The sequence below is a fragment of the Ips typographus genome, linkage group LG16, assembly GCF_016097725.1.
Source record: "Ips typographus isolate SLU linkage group LG16, UJ_Ityp_2.0, whole genome shotgun sequence".
In the NCBI taxonomy this organism is placed as follows: Eukaryota; Metazoa; Arthropoda; class Insecta; order Coleoptera; family Curculionidae; genus Ips; species Ips typographus.
In genome coordinates, this window is record NC_138437.1 from 6736940 (window position 1) to 6761887 (window position 24948).

Sequence of the window (24948 nt, forward strand, 5' to 3'; positions counted from 1 at the left end):
TAGGCTACTAGCGGGACTGTCTTACCGGGGGGATTGCAGGTGTGCCTTTGTGGAGCTGGATATTCTAACTTTTCCAGCTGCCTTTATTTTGGAGAGTTTATTGTTTGTTAATGTGATATGCATGGATATGAAACAAGAGGTCGTGATAATATCAGACCAATCTTTAGCCGTTTGAGAAAGTGTCAAGACCAGAGTTTATACTAACTGTCACAGGTACCAAGTTAAGAGCTGTCAAATTGTGACATCTTTAAAAAGCTTGTTCAGTTGCACTGCTCTACTTTCGATCAAATATCTCAATTATTTGTGATTTTTAAAGAAAATTGTATTCATTTTGACATTTTGTCATAGAGATCAAGTTAGGAGCTGTTAAATTATGACAACTTTACTAAAACTTTTATCAAAAAATGCGTCCATGAAAAGTTACCATTAGAAATACGTATATTGAGGCGACATCTAGTAGTAAAAGGTTTGTTCATATTAACTGAGAAAAAGAATAGACACTGAATTAGAAAGAAATTTAGTTTTTGGAGTTTTACTTAAAATTGGTGAAATGCTGGTTGCTGGACAATTAGTAAAATGATTCTAGGTATAGAATTAAATTCGCCAACATTGCAGGTATAGTAATTGCGGTTAAACATTTCCAAAATTAATTTTAACTACACTTTATGACCTTCTTGCAACTACAAACAACATTATTAAACTTTGGTTAAAATTTAAATCGAGTCCGTCACTGTAAAGCACTCGTTTTGATATTTTTAGTAGTGCGACCTAAAAAGACGGTCTCATTTTGAGCCAAATATGGTATAGACCTGAGAGTCGTTTATACAGCTATCCTTGCAGGTTACAAAAAACATATGTTAAATTACCGAGCTTTTTTGTTATGAAATCGTAATTATAATGTTTCACAACTGTATATTTACAACTGACTTTTGAATATGATTTGATTCAAATTGAGTTATTTGATCAAAATCTAGGTGGATTTGATATGTTTAAAGTCACAGGTGTTTTAAGTAATTAGAGGTTGATTCATCATTACCTATACGAATTATTATTAAACTCGGTCATTTTTATTTTGGTGATAAAAATATGCAAGTTGTTTGTTATTGTTGCACTCAGCCAATGAATAACACTGATTCATATTGTTTTATATCTATTGTCCTATGAGTTACTTGGCCTTTTGCTTGTCAGCATCCCGCCAGTGTAATGAACTCATTAATAAATTGATTAAGATAAATTTGGATGTCTCCAGTAAACTTTTTTCTCAAAGTTTTAAGCAGGATTTCAGTGGATACAGAATAGTAGACAAACTAAAATAATGGGATTTTAATCTAATGCTTCCAAGCGTCGCTCTGCCAAATATCGGCGTCATCGATTACAAATTTAGACTATTGGCCAATCTAATGACGGTTTGAGGAGTCCTAATAATGATGGGCTTTTGTAGGTTCGTGTTGGCACCTCCAACATCCAAGAGTAAAATTAGCGACTTAAAAGGTTATCCAAGTTTGGAAAAGTGGGGTTACTCATGTAAAGAGACAATCTATAAACAACTAACTCATGGACGGTGTGCTATTCTTAGTTTTATAAATATCTTTAGTTAACGTTGCGCGCTCGTACTACAGACAAAAACCGTGAAAGTGCAATGATTTTAAGGACTGTTTTTTAGTATTTACCTGTCTTGAGTTAGTTAATTTTTCAGGTAAGGTCTGCAATCAGAACTGCTGTTTCTTACCGTAAACTTGCGTGCGTATTTTTAGCTACCGGGACGACGTGTGTGCTTCATTATTTTCGAAGTCATCGATATGATGGATTTTTATAGCTAAAAATATTAACCAAGTTGGTTTGCAATACTAATTTTCAAAGTTGCCTACAATGTGTTTCAGTGTAGGCAAAATTACTCATTTCATTTCACTATAAAAGCGGAAAGCTCTGGACATTCGAAGTTATTTTTACTTAGTAGTACTGTGTACACAATTATTGAGCTTTAAATCGAGAGTGCCACAATTAATTAAAATAAAAAACAAGCACATCTTTTACACTTTTACTGAAATACTAAAAATGTGTACTATATTTTTTTAATTAAAATTCCCAAAAAGAAAGAATCTGAAAATAAACACAATGAAGGTATTTATAGTCATTGTTACAAGGTTTTCACTATTATTTTAGATAATAAACAAATTTTTGAAGGTTTTTCAATATACGCACCTACAGACGTTGGACTAATTTAGGGGTAAATAATGATAACAAAGCACCCCTTAATGTAATAATTGTTTTAATACGTTAAACGCAACAAAGATACTGGAGTGAATTGTTTTTTTTTTTCTAAAATGTGACTGATTATACGTTAGTGATATTTATAAGTTTTCAAATACTTTTCAAGTTTTTCCCATCTATACAGCTATTATTAGATTTAGCACAATTTATCCACCCGTATCCATATCGTTTGGGATATCAATATAAAAAATTGTCAGCAGTTTTTTTTGTGGGAGATACAGGGTGCTCCAAGTTTGAATTTGATTAAATATTTTGATAATTACATGATGTTTTTAGTAGTTCTAGAGCAAATTCCGGTCTCACCAGGAGAAAAATTATGCTATTTAAAAAAATTTGTTATTGATTTTTTTTCAGAGGTGTCCAGAGTTTTTTCGGGCACTCGGTATATACTTAAAAGTAATTTTTTATACCAGGTGAAGCAGGTGTAGGTTTTTCGTAAAAATATGTGTAGAGGACAGAGAGTTGTGAATTTGTGTAGCATTACCCTGAAAGTGTATTTGCAGGCTGTTAAAAATATAAAAAGGGTAATTATGGCATATTAACCCGATTCTTATACAGGGTGTCCCGTTTTTCATGAGTACACCTTGATATATCAGTTAATAATAATGCAATTTTTTTTAAAATTATGATGGTGATTGTATGTCAAAATAAAGTGTTTGGCGTAGTAAACATTTTTATTTACCATTGGTGGACGGTATTGGAGATTGGAGTAGACGATTTTCAACCAATTAGGTGCTTCTATCATCAGCTTTTTCTAGGCTCATGTTGCCAGTTTGTACACTTTTTCCGATTCAAATTAATCTTGACAAATTAGAAACGAAGAGACAGAAAGAAAAGACGGTCTTTATTTCTATAAACATTTAAGTGTTTACAGTTTTTAAGTTTCTAACAATAACACTAGACTAAAGACATTATGTCAAATTAAATTACTTATTGTCCAGTGAAATAAAACGTGTTATTTGGCAACTCTGCACTCTACGGACTTCACTCGTTATTTTACTTTGAGGTTATAAATCACTAAATCAGCTGAACGGAAGATGCTGTCATGCTGTCAACCGTCAGACAGCCATAACCTAAGTTCTCATAACCGCGTTTTACGTCTGGCGTCACTTATTTCCTATTGGTAGAAGCAAAATTTGAAAATGACAGCCCGCAAGAAGCTGAAAATTTTCAACTTTTTGCGTCTGTTTCTAGTGTTTGGACGACGCAGAGGGCAAAAGTTATATCTGAATGGCAAAACTGAAAAAAAATGAATAAACACGACAGTCACAGCAGAAATGAGGTAGGTTCTCTATGTTTATATTCATATAAAATGTGGCAATTGCCATGGGTGCGTATTCTTGAAACGAGGGAAGGAAATTATCAAGAGAAAGACCTGTAGAATGTGACAGGAACCCGCCATTGTCAGCTTCTTCTGTCACATTCTATCAACACTTCTCTTGAGAATTCCGTTCCCTATTTTTAAGAATAGCCCCAATGGAACTTTGAGAATAGAAGATATTTTCATTCATCCTTGTTTCCAAGGCGACAAGAATGAAGAATACACTTCTGCAAAACATGCTGAATTAGCCATTATGCCTTAACTGTAACAGTTAAGTTAAAAAAATAAACAAAATATTAACAAATTGTGACAACTGAGCCTTCGCCAGATCTGTCAGCTGAAAATTTACTGTTGACCAATAGGAAATAAGTGACGTCAGACGCAAAACGCAAAACGCGGTTATGAGAACTAAGTTATAGCCAATAAAACTGCTGAAAGTCGTTCACGTCATATACGCGGCAAAACCGTCGATTTGAATTTATTTACGCATTTTCAAAGTCCTGTAAATTACCAAAAAACCTTCTTTTTTGTAAATAAACTACCAAATTCCGACATTTCAAACTAAGCTTTCCGATTTATATGCATTGAAACGCAGTTTTACGTTATGTAGGATGAGCTCATTAAAAATTGTCATTCCTGCAGTTCTAATTGCTAACCCGCTTCTTGTTAGCAATGGCATACCAGATTTAAATTTTACAGATATATGAAAAAAATTAATATGTTTTAATCGGTTCAAAAAATTGACATCAACAAATTAAGGTAAGGTTGTCTTGTAAAAAAATAATCCACTGATTTTTTCGGATCTTTCAAAACGTTTTTAGTTTCTGGGTACTTCATTAGAAAAACTGACACTAATTTTTGCCCATTTTCTCTGTTAAAGAAGGGATGTGTATTCAATGTTTCATCATTTTATGGTTGCCTGAGCTTTGGGTGGAATACCAGAGAATCCTAATGCATTACGTCACTGGTGACTGGTTGACCCAGTCGAGTGACCGTCTGTACATGTTGCTTTTATAATGGGCTCGACCCAGTCTAATCCATCTTAAGTGGAATGGTAAACCATATTAGAAATGACTTTTTCTTACAAGATTTTGTCTTTTTTTTTTTTGCAAATTTTGTATTTTTTTTCACCATGTAAAAAAATTATAATATTTTTGGTTGGATATTTTGCAGGAACCACTGCTAGTGGGTGACACAGAGGCATCATATTGACCGCTCTGAGATGAGCCAATTTCCCTACAAAGACGGCGGCGACACCGGTTTTGGACCGGTCGAACCACCGTCATGTATTCTACCGCAGGAGCAGTACCACCGGCAGTACGATGTCGATGCCGAGACAGACGAGGAGGACGAAATGGTGACAACGGAACGTGAACTCGCGGAGGATGCCCAGTGGAAAAAAATTCAACAAAATACGTTTACGCGATGGGCAAACGAACATCTGAAAACTGTTTCGAAACACATTGGAAATTTAGAGACTGACCTTAGTGATGGACTACGGCTCATCTCTCTCATTGAGGTACTGGCCAATAAACAACTACCCAAACACAACAAGAAACCATCCTTTCGATCTCAAAAATTGGAAAACGTGTCAGTAGCTCTAAAGTTCCTACAGGATGATGAAGGAATTAGGATTGTCAATATTGGTAAGTGGCTACGTGTTACGCTTTTTAATTTTTGGGGATTTTATGTTCACATTCGCTAATAAAACCGCAGATTTCGCAAACTCGTTTTAGTATTTGTCTAAAAGCCGGTTTCGTTTGTAATTTGCAACCTTTTGATACCTGAAACTATATGCTTTTTTGCCCGTTTGAATAAAATCACAAAGTTTGGTTTATTGGTAAATTGTTTATTTAAAACTTGACTTTTGTCAACAACGCGGAAAATAAATAAGTTTTGCCTTAATACTAGAGGTTATTCAATGATTACGATAAAATATCACTTTATTAGATCAGCTCATAAATTCCAGTATTGCAGAAAAATGTACATTTTTGTAAAAGTTATAATAGCAGTACAAGTAAAATCAGAACAGTTCTATATTTAATTTTATGGGTTATTTTGTATATTTTAACTTTAGAAATCATGACAATAAACAAATAAATACTTAGGTAATTCCAAAAATTTCACATTTCACACCGTTATAGTTAAATGTAGTGCACGACTATATTAAAAGCTGAAGTAATTCATAAGAAAAGCGATAACATAATGGGAATTATCGTCTTATCAATATGTTCAAATTGCAATCTACTAATAAATAACTGAAATACTTATAATGATATTATCATGTCAGTTTTAGGTTTAAATGTCTTATATTGTTGACAGTAATGTTAAAACGGTTTTTTCTAAACACGCAAAGGGATTGCAACATAGATGTCACTAAACATCATGAGGAATTTTGATTGGTGCAAAATATAAAGAACAAAAAAATGGCGCCTAAACACTGGCTCATTAGGTTAGGTTAGTGTTTTTTGTTTGATTAAATTATGGATTTTGGCGCCATTTTTTCGTAAAAAGCGTCAGATACACAAAAATAAATATTATTTACAATTAAACAGATTGCTCTGTTACACAAATAAAACAAGGTCAGATGTCACAATAACTTCCAAAAAAGTCTACAGCCTCATTCGTTTACGTCTTCATATATCGTCATAATATAGCCTTTAAAGGCGATCATGATTTTTTTTATAACTCTTACATAATCTCATTGCTATTTTACATTCGAGGGCTTTCGTCGTTGATTTACACAAACATCGATTAGGTGCGTGCTTGCCTTAATTATTCACTACAAGTGTATCAGTAAAACAAATGACGTCACCCCAATCCAACAATTACATATATGTATATAAAATTTCGAAGTACTCTTTGCTTTATATGGAACTTAAGCATAATTGATACCAGACCTTTATTTGATAATGACATAATTCAAGCTGTTGCAATTTCAAAATATGGTAATGACGCAATGCAAATGTTTGCCATCAACATCATACAAGAACTAGAACACAATGGTTTCCTTGTTTTATGCACTGGCATATAAGACATTCAAATAGAGGACACTTATATAGGCTGTACAATGGAATTAAGGCACGGCTTCCTCGTTACTTTGTAATTTACAACTAAATTTACTTTAGTACTATTAATATTAAACGGCCAGTGCATATCAAGTCGTCTGGTTAGTAAACTTGGTGTCACCACCAATTAAAAATAATGTTCTTTAAGTTTATTGAGATAAGTTACTCATTTCTTTGTTTCTAGTTAAGTCTTCTGTCTCACCACACCAAAAAGGTTTGTTGGGAAAATATAATTTTGCACTATTTTCAACTAAATTGAAAATAACATTTACCTAGTCGTTCCAACACAAGATCACTGACTTAGATATCTAAAAAATCTATAACGTTTCGGTGGAAAGTTGGAAAGTCTACCACCATCTTCAAAGAATCTAAAAAATTATAAAAAACAACGTCAGAACACAGAAAACAACAACTTAAAGAGTTTGTCATTAAATTAATGTCAATTTATATTCTCTGAAGACGGTGGTATAGACTTTCCACCGAAACGTTAGATTTTTTAGATATTAAAACCGAGTCTAAGTTACTTAGTTGATTTTCCCAACAAACCTTTTTTGTGTAAGACAGAAGACCCAACAAGAAACAAAAAAATGTTCTATAGAGTGTATCAAAATGAGACAAAAGACATACAATAAGAGACTTTGACCGTAATTCGGACACCTTGTAGACAATCCCTCGACATGCCGTTTCCCAAAGTTAATGACCCATATAACGAAAACAATGCAACATTACTAACATTTAGGAATGCAGATTTTATTTTTGTAATAACAACTTTAGTTATTGTTAAGTATTAATAATTTGCCACGCAGCATTGCAATGGTATAGGTTCTTTTAACTTTTGATTCTCATATAATCCTCATTTTAGATTGACAACCAGTGACATTGTATAAATTGGTTAAATATATTATAATAGACTAAGTTTGAAGTGACTCTTGAGATTAAAAAAAATCAACTAAACACTATAAATAACAGCTTATTTTGGATTAAAATCTTCCATTCTAATTTTCGTAATTGTCATTTTGGGTGATTTCTTGGGTGCTTCAGATAAACTCTAGTGGTACTTACAACAATAATTATTTTGACATTATATGACAAATTTTGATTGCTCAACAATTTTTATTTGGTATATCTATGAGCTACATATGAGATAAGACACAATAGAAGCTCCAAATTTAGTTAGTAACTTTCTAAGACTATTAATTTTGATAATCGGTACTGTATTACTATAACGAACTAATAGTACTGCCCGACTTCAAGATTACGATACCGTTATTTACGGATCTTAAATAGTTAGTTTTACGGTAGATTAAATCAAATGAGACCTGACCGACTTGACTCCGTTAATCGACAGATCATTTAACATGTAACATTATATCAACCTGTTAGGTATATGTGAACTTAGTACCAGTTTTGATTCAGTTTTAAAGTACAATTTGCTATTTAGAACATTTCTAGTGACTTTGAAATGTGTTTTTTCTGTTGTAAAGCAAAAAAAAAATATTAAAAATAAATTCCTTAATTAACTGCAATTTGAAGTCATCGCCTCAATTTCTGTAGCAATAGTTATAATTGTGCACATTGACATTTTTAATTCTAAAGAAAGATGACGCTTTGCTGATGACACCGCACTATACAGTCACTTCCTTTCTGAATTATCGCACTAAATATTGGAGTGATGACCAAGATCTTGTATCACCTTCGAGGAATTCACACTGACATCACCGTAATGACGTCAAAAAAGGTTAAAACCTGATCGGAAACCGCTATCAAAGACTGCATCCTTAAGTCTAGTCGATAATTACCATTATGCTCGAAGACGAAGTCCTTTATGGAAGTCAAGGACAATTGGGTTACATAAACGTGCTATATTAACCTCATTCCTTGATGGTTCTTATTGATACCATGTTCATCGACTTACTTTTTTGTACCGAAAACCTTGAAACATCATTTTGTCGATGGAATAACGATTAATTGTATATATCTATTGTACAAATCTAATTTAATTCAAATCATCCCGTATTCAGAATGTTTTAGTTTTTTAAGGTCTGTATCCTTTTAAGTAATATTTCAAAATATCTTGACAAATATTAGTTAAAAGCACAAACTATTCATATGTAAATAACTGTATAGAAAAATGACTGTAAAATTTAGTATTAGTAAGACAGATAGTAAGTGACACTCACCCTGTATATTACCACAGATAATTCCATGATTTTAAATTTGTTCCATTATAACAACAATTGTTTCTCATTTAAAAGCGTATTTCGTGATAATATGTGAATATTAGTATAATAACAATGAAACGTGACTTAAGGCATTTGCTCTTACCTACTTAAAAGTTGATTCATCAATTTACTCATAAAAGGCCAATATCCTTAGTCATACTAATATAATTTGAAGAGTTACTGCTAACAATTTCGTGTGATAAGAGTTAAAATAAATTGTTTATACTGATGGATTTTTCTGGTTAACTTAATTACTACAGATTAGGCTCATTTCTATTTTTAGCGCTCCTATTTGTGGGTTCTATATATTATGTGGTTCCATTGTTATCAAATTGACGATGGTGGTCTGAATACTTAAAACACCATTACAATCTTAGTGGGAAATATTTGCAGCTGCAAACAAAAACATATTTGCTTTAAAGCAATAACGAAGTATGGCATATTTATCGAAACAATAATTCTTGCTACTGATTGTGTTAATACTGTAAATTGGTTTGTTTACGACACGATGAATGTTATGAACCATCGTGCAATTTATAAAACGATGATCTAAGGTAAATGGTCTGTTGATGAATACATGAAGACCATTTTGTTTATTCATGAATTTGAAGAAATTGCATGTACTATTTTTTTACAGACTCCACCCACATAGTAGACTGCAAACTAAAACTTATCTTAGGATTAATATGGACTCTAATTTTACATTACTCTATATCATTACCAATATGGGAAGGAGAGGACGACCTGAACAATGGTGGCACAGAGTCCACTCCCAAACAACGGTACAACATATTGTTACAATTTAAATTAAACTTTTTTTGAAAGCCTATTTTTCTAGGTTAATGAACTGGATTCAAAGTAAAATTCCTGATTTGCCTATCAAGAATTTTACTGCAGACTGGAATGATGGAAAACGGTTAGGAGCTTTAGTGGATTCTGTGGCACCTGGATTATGCCCAGATTGGCCGGTAAATCCACCAAACCACCAAATCCAATACATAAATTTCAATAAGATGATTTTTTAGGATTGGGATCCAAAAGATTCAATCCAAAATGCATCTGAAGCAATGGGTTTGGCAGACGACTGGCTAAACATCCCACAATTGATAAAACCTGAAGAAATCGTCAATCCCAACATAGATGAACAATCTATGATGACCTATCTCTCACAGTATCCTAATGCTAAACTTAAAACAGGTGCCCCTCTTAGACCTCGTACCAGTCCTAACAAGTAAGTATTTAACTTTTTGTTTGCATAGTAGGTACTGTAAACAACAATTTTACTTCATAAAAAGTTCCACAACAAATTGTTTGTTTACAGTTAACTACTACTAAAATTTCTTCTTACATTAACTGAAGCTTAACTCAACCTAAATTGGCCAGATTAATTCACAGTTTTCTTTGTTTATATGTATATTCAGACCCCCACCACCTAGGTAAGTGAGTTGATGAGTTCGAAAGTTGAAATTTAACATATCGTGAGTGGTATCGCTCGCTGCGTTACTAACAAACGTTCAAATTTCACAAATTGGAATTCACAAAGAAAATTTGATGTTGATATATCACAACTCCTTGAACATCAAAATTTCTTTGTGAAATGACCACCATTTCACATTACTGGTTACTTTTGGTGATATCACTTTTTTGCATAAATGTTAGCTAATGTGTGACTTAGTTTTATGATGTCATCGCGGTGTTTTGAAATTATCAGACGGCTTTGCCTAAACTATTCTACATCTACAAACTGCTATACATTTCGAACTTATTGCTGTTCAACACTTTGTGCTTATATTTACCGAATTTGCAATATTTAAGTTTTGATAAAAAATGGGAAATAACCATGTATTTGTAAGAGATTATGCTTATCATTTGAATGTGAATCAACTTCCTATTTGCGGTTTCCATCTTTCAATTTGCCAATGTTTATTTTAGAAATACCTACAATTACAAAACAATTAAAGCTTTTCCGTTAGATAAGAGTTTGATTGAAATTTTTAGATCATTACTATTTTTCAATGATGATTTAAAAATACTAGATAGTAAATAACATAATAAATATTTTAGACCATTTTTAATTATTTTACCTAAACACAAACTAGGTTTATTTCTTATTACTGAACTAAAAATAATTTAATTACTTGAACAATGAATTATTAAAATTTTCAGGGTGAGAGTATACGGTCCGGGAGTAGAACCAACTGGACCTGTTGTAGGAGCCACTGTGAATTTCACAGTAGAAACATTTTCGGCTGGAAAAGGCGACGTGGACGTTATTATCGAAAATCCTCGAGGACAAAAAGAACCCGTCGACGTGAGGTTCAACAATGACAGGAACCTCACCTACACAGTATCGTACACTCCTCAAATGGAGGGACAACACAAAATTCACGTTAAATATTCCGGGAGAGACGTGCCAAAAAGTCCATTCCTTGTCAAAGTGGAAGGTCATGCTGGAGATCCCACCAAAGTCACTGCTTCTGGTCCCGGACTCCAACCTGATGGTGTATTTGTTCAAAAACCTACCTACTTCGATATTTCTACTAAAAGTAAGATTTTTAGTCATTAATAAGTAAATGATTCATAACTTTGATTACAGATGCTGGTAAAGGAGTACCTGAAGTGGTAATCTTGGATCCCTCAGGAAATAAAAATTCCGTACCAGTAAAAGTCAGACAAACAACCCCAGATTTATGGCGATGCGAGTACATTTCAACGGTCGTGGGTTTACATTCCGTAAATATCTTTTTCGCCGGTCAACCCATTCCAAATAGTCCCTTTGGGGTACGCATATCGCCGGCCTCAGATTACAGAAAAGTTAAAGCCAGTGGGAGAGGTTTGCAAGCCACCGGAGTTAGAGTTAAGGATGCTGCAGATTTCAATATCTACACTGATGGTGCTGGAGAAGGGTATCCAGATGTGCAGATCATTGGACCAGCTGGTGTTAAAGAAACTTGCAAAATAACTAAAGTTGAAGGGAACATCTATCACTGTGTGTATAACCCTTTGAAAGAGGGTCGTTATAGGGTTATGATCAACTTTTCTGGACATGAAATACACAAGTCTCCTTTTGAAGTGAACGTTGGTCCTTACAAAGAAACTTTAATACGAGCTTATGGTCCTGGTTTAGCTGGAGGAGTTGTCAACTATCCTGCGTTATTTACTGTAGAAACTAATGGAGAAACTGGCGCTCTGGGATTTAGTATTCAAGGTCCATCTCAAGCCAAAATTGAATGTCACGATAATGGAGATGGTTCAGCTGATGTACGATACTATCCAACAGCACCAGGAGAATATGCAGTGCACATTCTCTGCGACAGCGAAGATATTCCTAAAAGTCCATATATCGCTCATATCCTCCCTAAAACCGACTACTACCCTGAAAAAGTAGAAGTTTACGGTGAAGGAGTCGAAGCTAATGGACCACTAAAAGACGTTCCAACTAAATTTAAAATCGACACTAGAAAAGCTGGATCTGCACCTTTGGATGTCAAAGTTACTGAAGGAAGCTCAAAAAAAGTCGATGTGCAGCTATTGGAACAAGCTGATGGTACAATCGATGCATCGTACATTCCTAGAAGTGGAGACAGGCACACAGTTCAAGTCAATTATGGTGGAGTTGCTGTCAAGGATTCTCCATACAGAGTGTATGTTGGAGAACCCACTGATGCTTGCAAAGTTTTGTGCTTTGGCCCTGGAATAGAAAATGGATTGAAACCAGGAACACCCACTCACTTCAATGTCGACGCTAGGTAAGTTTCTAACTTTGTTTTTATCTTAAAATGAGATTTTTCAATTACTTTAAGGCTAGTCTGAATCTAAAACAATAGAAAAACTTAGTTGGTACCCAACAAACGCTTTCATGCACTATATTTGTTCAATAATGATGGAGAAAGTAGTACCCAGACAAGAATCTGGGTTTATCTTAATATGGAGAGTTTCTTTCATTTTACGTTTCTGAGAAAAGCTTTCATTACCAATACTGCTTTCATATTAATTATGTTAAGGTCATAAAGAGCTTGCTTGCCATACATGTAGATCACAATATGTAACATGCAATGTTCGTTAATGATCAATGTATTTTTTTAATCTATATAAAACAATTCATACAATCAACTGGTCTCCTTTATTAAACCTAATCGAATTAAATTTCAGAGAAGCTGGCGATGGTGAATTGGATGTACATCTACTGAACGAAGATACCGGAGAAGAAATTCCCATTAATTTGAGTAATAACGGAGACAAAACCTACACAGTGGACTACGAACCTCCCCAATCTGGAAACTATTGTGTAACCTTAGACTATGGCGGACTACGAGTACCAACCACCCCAATCAAGTTTAAAGTGGAACCCAGTGTTGACGTGTCTAAAATCAAGGTCGACGGTCTGGAACCAAGTAAGTTACTTCAGTTAATTTTTATATCAATCAATTTGAGTCAAGATCATCAAAATTTTAAATTGTAACATATAGCGGCTCCAGTAAACAGCCTACAACAATTTAGAGTTATTACTCAAGACGCTGGCAAAGCTGAATTTGCAATATCGATAACCAGCCCTTCAGGAAGCAAAGTAAAAGCCCACGTTATACCTACTCATGAAGGTTATCTAGTCAATTTCACCCCCACTCAACTAGGGGAATACCTATTAGGAATTTCATTTGGAGGTGAACCCATCTCCCACAGACCTTTTAAATTGACTTGTCTTACTGGAAGTGACCCTACTAAAGTTAAAGCCTCTGGTCCAGGCTTGCGCAGAGGGATTGTTAATAAACCCGCAGAATTTGTCATTGACACCAGAGGCGGAGGTGGTGGGGGTTTGGGAGTAACTGTAGAAGGCCCTTGTGAAGCCGCCATTAACTGTAGAGATAACGGAGATGGTACATGTTCAGTAGCTTATCTACCGACTGAAGTCGGAGATTATGGGATTAATATAACTTTCAATGATGTTCACATTCCTGGAAGCCCATTTCAGGTGTTTGTAGAGCCCGAGGTTGATGTGAATGTCATTAAAGTGTCAGGAAGTGGGATTCAGTTACATGGTAAACTGGTGTGCGTAAATTGTTCTAGTAACCGTGGTTTGAGCCATTAACAGTAGTGTTTTGCTTCGATGTTTTTTTTGTACTCTTATTTGCTGTATTGAAGTTTTTGCATGACCATATTTGAAGCGAAAATAATTAAGAATGTATTTGAGGCAAAGGTACTTAAACTCTAAAACAGAAAACGTAAACGGGTTTCTTTATTAGCCTCAAAGACACTCCTAAACTAAGTTACCAACCAAAAAAATGAACATATTTTCCAGTAACTAAATTTAATTTAATTTTCAGGTGTATACGTCGATTCTCCCACAGACTTTTTAGTAGACACTCGAGGGATTCCAAGGTCCAACAGTGATGATGGCAAAGTGACATGCACCATCACCAACCCTTCAGGGGCGCAAACTGAAAAATTAGTTACCGCCCTACTGGACGGCACTTACAAAGTTAGTTACACCCCCTTCGAAGAAGGTAGACACACTATTGATATATTCTACGACAATGTTCCGGTACCTGGATCACCTTTTGTTGTAAACGTACGACGAGGTTGCGATGCCAAAAAGTGTGTGGCTTACGGTCCAGGATTAGAAAATGGAATTCTTAACAAACCTAACGTCTTCATTGTGGAAACTCAAGGAGCTGGAACTGGAGGATTGAGTTTAGCAATCGAAGGTCCATCCGAAGCTAAAATGACTTGCAAAGATAATAGAGATGGGTCGTGTTCTGTGGAATATATTCCCACTGAACCTGGAGAATATGATGTTGCTATTAAGTTTGCTGATAATCACATATCAGGGTCACCGTTCAAGGTTGTGGTCGGTCCAGAGCTTGACGAGAACCTGGTTAGTGCATATGGTCCAGGATTAGAAGCTACTAAATGTCGAAGTGGTATCCCAGCTAAATTTAAAATCGATGCGTCCAAAGTTGCACCAGCTCCAGTAGCTGTAAATATCATTTCTGATTCTGCGCCCATATCCAGAAGACCTGAAATTAAAGACAATGGAGACGGTACCTTTGAAGTTACTTACATACCTCCAAATGAGGGATCCAGACTTCAAGCCCACATTCTTTACAATGGAAAAGACATCCCTAACAGTCCATTCCCCATCACAGTACGCCCAGTTGTTGAGCCTGAAAAGGTCAAAATAACAGGTCCAGCAATTGTGGAAAAAGGCATACCAGCGTCAATTCCAACTTCGGTTAAAATTGACACTTGTGACGCTGGATTTGGCGACCTGGAAGTTAAAATAACCGGACCTGATGGCCAACCCAGACCAGTGAAAATCCACGAAAATGGAGACGGCACTGTAAACGCTACTTTTGTCCCTGACGACTGCGGAAGATACAAACTGGACGTGAAGTATGGAGGAAAGGAAGTTCCAAAAACTCCAATTCCAATCCAAGCCTACGCCATTGGTAATGTAAGTTGAAAACTTTGGTTTTCAAACAAAACAAGTTTTTTAAATGAGATTTAAATTTAAGGCTGAAAAATGTACAATTACCGAAGGATTGGAGAAGACGCTATCCAGTGGCGACTCCTATTGCATCACTCTAAATACGGAAAATGCTGGGAATGGTGCAGTTACTTGCAGAATAAAGTCAGTGAATGGAAGGTATGTTATATTACTTGTAAGTTGGAACATAGTTGCTATAACAAGTTGTATTTTACTTTCAGCGATTTGGATATTAACATAGTTGACAATGGAGATGGTACTGTCAGCATATATTACACTGTAGAAGATGCTGGAGAATACACTATCAACGTTAAATTTGGCGGTCAAACTGTTCCAGGTGGATTTTATACTTTCATGGTAAGTGTTCATCTATTACAATACAAGAAGAAATTTTGCAATGAAGCTCTACAATTTAATGCAACAATGTCTAGTTTTGTGCGGTTTTCAAAGTGCACTAGGATGACATCACAAAAATTGGATTGTTGTTATAATGTAGACTGTAGAGAGTAATAATGTTTATGTTTCTTCATCTTACTCTATCAAAAGCATAAATAAGCAAAATATTTGATAAAATAGTTTGACAGAAGAACAAAAAGAAAATTTCCAAGACGTCATTCTACATTGCTCATATTAAAAACAAATTTTTGATTGACTTTTTTTTTGTAAAGTGGTTTTTCTGCTAATTAGTGCTGTGCCAAAATTGTTGATTGATGGTATAACTTATTGCAATATTACAGTTTATAATCACCACCAACGGATTAACTGGTGTAATAAATATGTAGGTGCATAATTAAGTGCGCTTTAGATGTGATATAAAAGTTGTTGGCACGATTTACTTACACCAGCTGAGATCAATCTTTCGAGCATAAAATTGGAAATTTGTTTTTCTAGTAAACCTATTGTAATACATATGCTTTCTACTGTCCACAAATTCCCCATCCAAAAAAGAGGGAGTGGTCGGTCGACGATATTCCCGCAAATTCTTTTGAAAAACGCTTTCATGTACCATTTTACATGTTCCCGTCTTTGATAAAATTACAATAACGAAGCTGTTCGAAAATAGCCGAACTCCTCTTTGGAAGAAAATAAGTTTGTCTTCCATTAATTTGATTCTTTTTCGAGTTTCGGGAGTTTAGTTCCATCAACTCTGGTGTTTACTTTAATTATTGAAAAGTTGTGATTTTTTCAGTGTTTTTTTTTTAGTAACTTGTTTTTGTAAGTATCTGTGCTTGTCTTTTTCATCTCATATTTAGTTTTGTTTGGGAGAATTTTTCGGGTGGAAATTTGAACAAATAAATTCAATGAGAGATCCAAAAAAAAATTGTTTACAATTTTTATGGCGTAAAATTCATAAATTAAACGTCGATTCTAATAATAAATACATATATTTCTAATATATTAGTTGACCATAAATGAAGGACATCAAGCAAAAGCGTAAACATAGTTCAAATAGATGAATTTTATAGCTTTCTTAAACAGACTGAAATCCTAAACAAAAATAGTTTTATTTCGTTAAATGTTGGCACTGCTCAAAATATCGTCTTATGGATCAATCTAAAATGTAACAGGAAGAAGATAATGAATTGAATTTTACAGTAAACATGTGTCATCTGCAAAAATTACTTTACACAAATAATTAGTAAAATGATACGGGCAGATTAAGTTCAAATGCTGCCAACTATTAAAAAACATCTCTTTTGAATATTTTTCTATCTGGTTTTGTTTGGTCAACTTGTCTAATGCAGCTGTTGTTTCTCTATTTTTATCTTGAATAATTAAATTATTATGTTTTATTCGCTTTACTTCAAAACATTTGCCCCAAATCTCAGATATGTCTATTTTATATTTAAACATCACGTGCACTTTTTCAATTTTCTTTACATTAATCACCCCAAAGTGTCAAAAACAAGGATAGTTATTGCAATATGCACGTGGATTATAAATAAGCATACCCACATTGCATTTGTTGACCACAACATAGAAAACAATTTATGAAAATAATTTAAAAATATTCTTCCTCGTATTTGGATCTTGCCTAAAATAAATCTAAGAGAAATAAAAACATCCTGAAATATTTCCAGAATGAATTAGTCCATATTGATTAGAGTGCTTCTTGCGTTGTGTGTTTCAGTTTCAGTGCTTTAAGTATTGGTAAGTGCGTGTTTAGAAAATTATTTGAAGGATAATCCACATTCCACGATTGCAATCATTAAAATTGAACATTTACTATGCGCTGATTAATAATCTACTTAATCAACGTCAACATCGTCGCAATTTTGCTATTAAAATTAACCAAAAATACGATTTTCTGCTTCGGAATTACCTAAATTACATGCAAAAATATCAAAATTAGTAGGCTGACAAGACGCGAAAACGAACTCGAGTAATAATTTTAGTAGGTATGCTACACCTGCTGTCCATTAATTTTTGAATTTATGAAAATAGTGTTCTGTGCATCAGATCAAGTTGAGACATATGAAGCTATAATATGCAAAATATGTTCACATTGAGGTTACACGCTCTGATCAAATTTAATGATACAGTGGAAAAAGTTTCTTAGCTGGTTACTAAATATAGTAATTGTTAAGAATTCTGAGAAAGTCTGTAAAAATAAAAATATTTTGTTGAAAAATCTTTCCATTGTTGACCTTTTGTAGCTTGTATTGAATTTACTATTTTTTTTTAAATTGTATTCACACTATAACCTTTGTATACCACAAATATAAATTAATTATACAAGGTGATTGGAAGGTTGGAGAACTCTTTTACCAGCACATAAGACTCCATTAAATAAGCGTTGGCACTTTTCCATCGTACGGCATCCTTTGAAACTTGTTCGAAATATCAACATTAACAGAAATACGGGTGTGTAAAAGTATTTTTTATTTTACATTTATAGCTTTCAGAGTTTATTTAGCTCAACATTTGTATGTAGCTGACGTTTTGGTGTCTACATACTAGCAAATTAAGTTGACCATACAATTTCATTGGAGAATTTAAATTAGATTTTGAAAACAACAGGAAAACTAAGACAGAACAAAGTAATTAAATTGAAAAACTTACTGTAGTAAGCCAAAAATTACATACAGTATACAAATTTGCTGATTTTAAAAGACTTTAATTTCCCATATAACTAGTAGACTTTGGTTCTTCTATTATGATTGATAATGTATCTGGGAGTTAATTAATTACAAAATTACTGATCTAACAATAATTTTTATTAATTTCAGGCCGAAGAATCAGTTACAAAAACTGAAAAAACTACAGTTTCCCAAACAGACTCAAGAAAGCAAACTTCCAGTAATCAGCAAAGTAGCAAACAGTACAGACCAGTCAACCTAAATAACATCCCCTTACCGAGTACCGGTGGACACGTCACAGGTAAGATTTCTCGTACATTTGGAATATTAATAACCAGGAAAAAAATTGTCAGATCGTGGGTAATCCAATATTAAATCACGAAAAACATATCTTGATATTTTTAGACGTCAAGTTTTCTCCACCTTGAAAGTATCTTAGCGCAGCGGTTAATAAATACTTCATCGCGTATTTGACAGTAATGATATCAAATCTTTCCATAACATCCAGTGTTTTGGACATTGACGAGTCAGTGTTCTTTGCAGTTTCGGTCGAGACAGCTGGAAGAACTTGTTTCTCACACTGTTTTTAAATCGTAGTTAGGATGTTCTGAAAATGTTTTCGTGGATTCATATACCGGAAGTTCCTCAAGAAAACTGGAACGAAGTCAGCAAATTGTATATTTCGAAATTTAAAAACGTTACCCATTCTGAGTACGACCATCACGAAATTCCGGTTGTATACAGAAACGTTCCTTCAATTTCAGTTGATAATAGGGTATTCGGTAGTGATTTTGTTCCACTTATATTTCTTTCCTGTTTTACAGTCAGCACTAGAAAAGGTAATTTTTTTGCATTTCAAACTCTTAAACATCAATTTTATATAGGTACACTCCCATGAAGCTTAAATTTAAATATAAATCCGTTCATTAACATAGTGTTGAAATCTGCTAACGGCCAAAAATTTAATTTAACGTAAAAATGAATATATGAAATAAAGGTTATCTATTTTCGTATTCAGTCAATATATATTATTGTTTGAGGCTCTAGATTGTTCATTTACTGTAAAAATTACAAAAAAAAAATTATTGATTAGTTATTTCAACAAAATAGAATTTTAGTGTAACAACCACCAAAATTTGGGTGAATAAACAAAAAATACTAATTAATATATAGTGTCACCCTTTTCTATATTAATATAATTATTCTGACTTTTTTCAGCTGAAGTAAAAATGCCAAGTGGACTTGTTGACCGACCAATTATAGAAGATAACCACGATGGAACTGTATCAATCAAATACGAACCCCGTGAAGAAGGAGTGCACGAACTGGCTGTCAAATTTAACGGAGAACATGTACAAGGTTCCCCCTACAAATTCCACGTTGATTCCATAAGTTCCGGCTACGTGACAGCTTACGGTCCTGGATTAACCCATGGAGTAACTGGAGAACCCAGTAATTTCACGATTTCCACTAAAGGTGCTGGAGATGGTGGTTTGTCAATGGCTGTTGAAGGACCGAGTAAAGCAGAGATCAGTTGTCATGACAATAAGGATGGTACTGTGTCAGTGTCGTACCTTCCTACTGCCCCTGGGGAATACAAAATTTCGGTGCGTTTTGGAGACAAACACATTAAAGGATCGCCGTTCTTCGCGAAAATTACTGGAGAGGGTAGGAAGAGGAACCAAATCTCTGTAGGTTCCTGCAGTGAAGTTTCGCTGCCTGGAAAAATCTCCGACGCGGATATTCGCTCTCTTAATGCCTCCATTCAAGCACCAAGTGGTTTGGAGGAACCCTGTTTCTTGAAACGACTGGCCAGTGGCAATATTGGTATCTCCTTCACCCCTCGTGAAGTTGGAGAGCACGTGGTGTCGGTTAAGAAAATGGGAAACCACATCACAAATTCACCTTTCAAAATTAACGTGTGCGAACGTGAGGTTGGAGATGCTAAAAAAGTGAAAGTACAAGGAACTTCACTTAAAGAGGGCAAAACCCACGTAGACAACTCTTTCACAGTTGATACGAGAAATGCTGGTTTTGGTGGACTCAGCTTATCAATTGAGGGACCAAGTAAAGCTGAAATTCAGTGCAACGACAACTCTGATGGAACCTTAAATATTTCTTACAAACCCACAGAACCTGGTTATTACATTGTCAATCTTAAATTTGCCGATCATCACGTCGACGGATCACCTTTTACAGTCAAGGTAAGATTCTTACAATGTGTTATATTTGCCATCAACCTTTTATTGGATCAAACGCGCACTAGCAGTAAATTGTCCAGTTGAATAAAACTAAAAATAAACTGAGAAAGAAATAATGCCGACTTTTAGTGTACATATGAAGTTTTCTTGTAAATCAGGTCAAGAAGAAAATAATTTCACTTGTGATATGCGTTTCCAGGTTACTGGAGAAGGCTCCAACAGACAAAGAGAAAAGATTCAAAGACAAAGGGATGCAGTGCCAGTTACAGAAGTGGGAAGTCAATGTAAACTCACCTTTAAAATGCCAGGTATGTAGTTTTGTGGTTTTTTCGGTGCTCTAGTCTTTTATATCAAAACTAGCAGAGTCTATTATTATCTGGCGAAAGGTCAACGCTATTAGATTACATTCTTTTGATAGTGTCTAGAAATACTAGACTAGAGAGATTATTATTAAAAACACGTTGAGTTGTGAACCATTCGATGGTTTGTGGAGGAAGAAGTGTACTCCTGACGCAATGTTTTCGTTTTTACACATTAAAAGCGTTTTGAAAATTAATTTTAAATATACATAGTCTTGTGATTGTAATTGTTAATTTTTTTCCAGGTATCACTTCATTCGATTTAAGTGCAACAGTAACATCACCTGGAGGTGTAACTGAAGATGCTGAAATCAACGAAATTAAAGACGGGCTGTACGCTGTGCATTTTGTGCCAAAAGAATTGGGTGTCCACACTGTTTCTGTCAGATACAAAGACATCCACATTCCTGGTAAAATTTTCAAAAAACTTGATGGTAACAAGTTTGTTGTGATTTGAATTTTTTTTTTTCAGGATCACCTTTCCAATTTACGGTGGGACCTTACCGTGACCATGGTGCTCATTTAGTCAAAGCTGGTGGTGCGGGACTGGAAAGAGGTGAACAAGGAGAACTGAACGAGTTCAACGTCTGGACTAGGGAGGCTGGAAGTGGTCAATTGGCTATTTCAGTAGAAGGTCCCAGTAAAGCTGAAATTAATTTCACAGACAGGAAAGATGGGTCTTGTGATGTTTCTTATAGAGTCACCGAACCGGGTAAGTTATACGTACATCAGTTGAAACAAGTTGTTAAATTAGCACAACTCCGCCTCCAAGGCATTTGTTCATTTTGGTAATTTATAATGCAAAAGCAAGTGATTTATTTATTGTTGATTTCTGTGCGTAGTACACGCGGATGTAAAAAATACAGTGACGTATTAAGCGTGCGAAAATTCAAATCTGCGACAGAAAAAACTCAAGGTAGCACCTAAAATTTAAATTTAGAAGTGAATCATGTAGTTCTTAATAGATAGAGAATATATTTCAACATGATGTAGACAGAGAATAATCTTCCAATCGCACGGTCAATGTTTTGGTGCTACGGACAATGTATAAGGTGTGCCAAGAGATTCAGTTTAATTCGGACAACTCCAATAATTCGGAAGGTGGGGAGTAAATATTTATTCTTTCAATCGATAGGTATTTCTCGCTGCCTGATTAATACTAAAACACGCGTACGATATGCATGTAAGACTCGATTTAGAAAAACACCCTTCAATTCCTTATTCGACGACTTAGTGTTCTGCAAGTTTGGTTTAAATTGTTTGGGAAATGTGACCCTCTAAAATAAACATTTTATTAATTTTGTAACTGCTTTGTTGCTGATCAACTCGGTAAGTTTTTACAGAGAGATGTTTTGCCCCGCTTGGACTATTTTCCTGAACAGAAATAGAACTTCTATTTTTAAACCCCTAGAAATTAAATGCACCATAGCAAACATTTCGTATTAGAATCCTTCAAATCAGCAGTTCAAAGTTTTGATTAATTAATCACAAGCAGTCACGCTAATTAAATTCATAAAATCACAAAATTTATAAGCACAGCAGAGCAGTTAAAAATTTGTTACATCCAGTTCGATAAAAAGTAATCAGGAAAGGTTTCTATAAGACTCTGTTTTGTTTGGTAATTTGCCACCGAATTGCTTGCCAAATTACAACGCTATAATGATTCATCAACATCCAATAAGTAAAGCACTTTGTCATCTCTTATATAGATATAATTACATAAATTACTTGATTTACAGTGTATGTTACATTTTGCTGCTTTTATTACTGTTTGCAGAAAATAGTTACATATGTATAACACAACTACATCATGTAACATATTTCATACAATGTAAAGTCTATTTCTGGATGCACACTTTAACCATCTTTTTGACACCGAATAAAATCATTCCAATTAGTTGCTGTAATTGAAACAAAACTAAATACTCGGAACTTATATCAATCAAAATGCAGTGAACAGCAGTCAGGTAAAATGTATGGCAAACAGACAGCTATTGTCACAACATTATTATTTAAAATAAGCGAGTTGGCAGCTATTTCCGGTTTAAGTGTTTAGGTGAGTTAAAAATAAAGCGGTACAAAGTTTACTTCAAACATTGTAATCTGGAAAGCTCTGAATGAGTTGCATGAAGTTCCATATGCTCAAAATGTTGGTTTAAAAATTGCCAGTCACTTCATTTTTCTTTCAAAATAATATCTGTAGAACATAATAAAAACTCTAAATATTTTTAAATAGAAAAGAATGCATTCACCAAATACAGGTATCTTTTTAACACAACAATAAAGCACCTACAGTTAATAGAAATTTTGTAAGAAAGTTCTTGGTGTTGTTAAATTAGAGCAAATATAGTGTAACTGTGTAACTTTAAATAATACATGAATTATATTGTTACAAATTGTTGCAGGTGAATACAGAATCGGTTTAAAATTCAACGATGAACACGTCCCAGACTCTCCTTTCAAAGTTTACATATCTCCTGCAGTTGGAGACGCCCATCTCCTGGAAGTAGCTCAATTCCCCGAAGGATACATCCAGGCGGACAAACCATCTCAGTTTATTGTTCGTAGAAATGGAGCTAAAGGCAATCTTGATGCTAAGGTAAACATAAGAAACCTAAAAAATTATGATTATTAACGGTCTTGTTTTTAGATCATCAGCCCTTCAGGTCATGAAGACGATTGTTTCGTACAAATCATTGATATTGAAGAATACTCTGTCAGATTTATGCCCCGTGAAAATGGTATTCACAAAATACACGCCAAATTTAATGGCGTACATATTCCTGGATCACCGTTTAGCGTTAAAGTTGGAAAAGACACTGCCGACCCTGCCGCTGTCCACGCTCAAGGAAATGGGTTAAATAGAGAAATTAAAACTGGTAGGACACCAATTGGTAGTAAAAACCACAGAAATGCAATTTAATCCTTGTTTCAGGTGTGAAAACGGACTTTATCGTGGACACTGTCAATGCAGGTGCTGGAACACTTGCTGTTAACATCGATGGGCCTAGTAAAGTATCAATGGATTGCACTGAAGTCGAAGAAGGGTACAAAGTCAGATACACTCCAATTGCACCTGGCGATTATTACATCAGTATCAAGTACAACAACGTTCATATAGTAGGGTCACCATTCAAAGTAACGAGTAAAGGTAAAAGTTTTTAAACCATTAAAGGCACAAAGTTCTAATTAAACAACCTCTCTAGGAGATGCCAAAGTGGCAGACATTGGTGGACAAGAATCGTCATCAGTAGTGGTAGAGACCGTATCAAAAACTGGAAAAGCTGCTAACCATAAAGGTCCGGTTTTACCTCACTTCAAGAGCGACGCCTCTAAAGTTTCATCCAAAGGAATGGGCTTAAAGAAAGCTTATCTAGGAAAGCAAAATCAATTTACAGTAAACGCCCAAGACGCTGGTATGTAACCACTTTAAAGGGAAAAAGCTAGAGTTCTCAAATGGTTATTCTAGGTTCCAACATCTTATTTGTGGGTGTCCACGGCCCTAAAGGACCCTGCGATGAAGTGTTCATCAAGCATAAAGGTCGCAATTTATACGACGTCAATTATATGGTACGAGACAGAGGAGAATATTTAATCATCATTAAATGGGGAGACGACCATATTCCTGGATCACCTTTCAAAGTTGATGTGTAAAATTTATATAGTTCTCTCAGTATAAACACTATACAGTACTAATTTTATTTTGTAAATAATTCTAGAAGTAACGTTAAGTCAACAGAAGGACCTTATTTACATATTCCAGTACGTTAATAATATCTTTTGTTTTTAGCTTGTAAAAAGGCAACGTCATAATCTTTATTTATATCACTATTTTGTTAGCATCCAGTAATTCGTATTTCAGGCTTGACTATGTTATACAATTTTTTAAATAAATATTTGGTAAAAAAGTTCTTTAGCGTTTTTATTGCTTTAAGATTTCAC

At 34.5% G+C, this 24948-nt stretch overlaps 1 protein-coding gene across 6 annotated transcripts; it reads left to right on the plus strand.

The window, feature by feature from the left end:
• The first annotated feature begins 1544 nt into the window (after positions 1-1544).
• Positions 1545-24917, plus strand: cher (filamin A protein cher). 6 transcript variants are annotated; one of them, XM_081994328.1, is made up of 23 exons: positions 1545-1696; positions 4766-5238; positions 9520-9664; positions 9721-9850; positions 9908-10113; positions 10304-10318; positions 11049-11428; positions 11479-12631; positions 13035-13276; positions 13352-13918; positions 14204-15333; positions 15395-15525; positions 15588-15723; positions 18597-18747; positions 19665-20650; positions 20847-20955; positions 21252-21416; positions 21479-21718; positions 23412-23605; positions 23657-23885; positions 23942-24157; positions 24213-24422; positions 24476-24917. In XM_081994328.1, exons 2-23 carry the CDS (start codon positions 4815-4817, stop codon positions 24658-24660), a joined length of 7344 nt encoding a protein of 2447 aa, XP_081850454.1. In that variant the 5' UTR covers positions 1545-1696; positions 4766-4814; the 3' UTR covers positions 24661-24917. The 6 variants fall into 6 exon arrangements, with proteins under 6 accessions (XP_081850454.1, XP_081850456.1, XP_081850457.1 ...); XM_081994330.1 differs by lacking the exon at positions 10304-10318; XM_081994331.1 differs by lacking the exon at positions 13352-13918 and having other exon boundaries at positions 1546-1696.
• Positions 24918-24948: the final 31 nt, after the last annotated feature.

Bases quoted from the DNA above. Each gene is read 5' to 3' on its own strand.
- cher (XM_081994328.1), top strand. From the start codon at position 4,815: ATGAGCCAATTTCCCTACAAAGACGGCGGCGACACCGGTTTTGGACCG. The intron at 21,417-21,478 runs GTAAAATTTTCA...TTTTTTTTTCAG, and splicing joins CAAAGACATCCACATTCCTG to GATCACCTTTCCAATTTACG. The intron at 21,719-23,411 runs GTAAGTTATACG...AAATTGTTGCAG, and splicing joins TTATAGAGTCACCGAACCGG to GTGAATACAGAATCGGTTTA.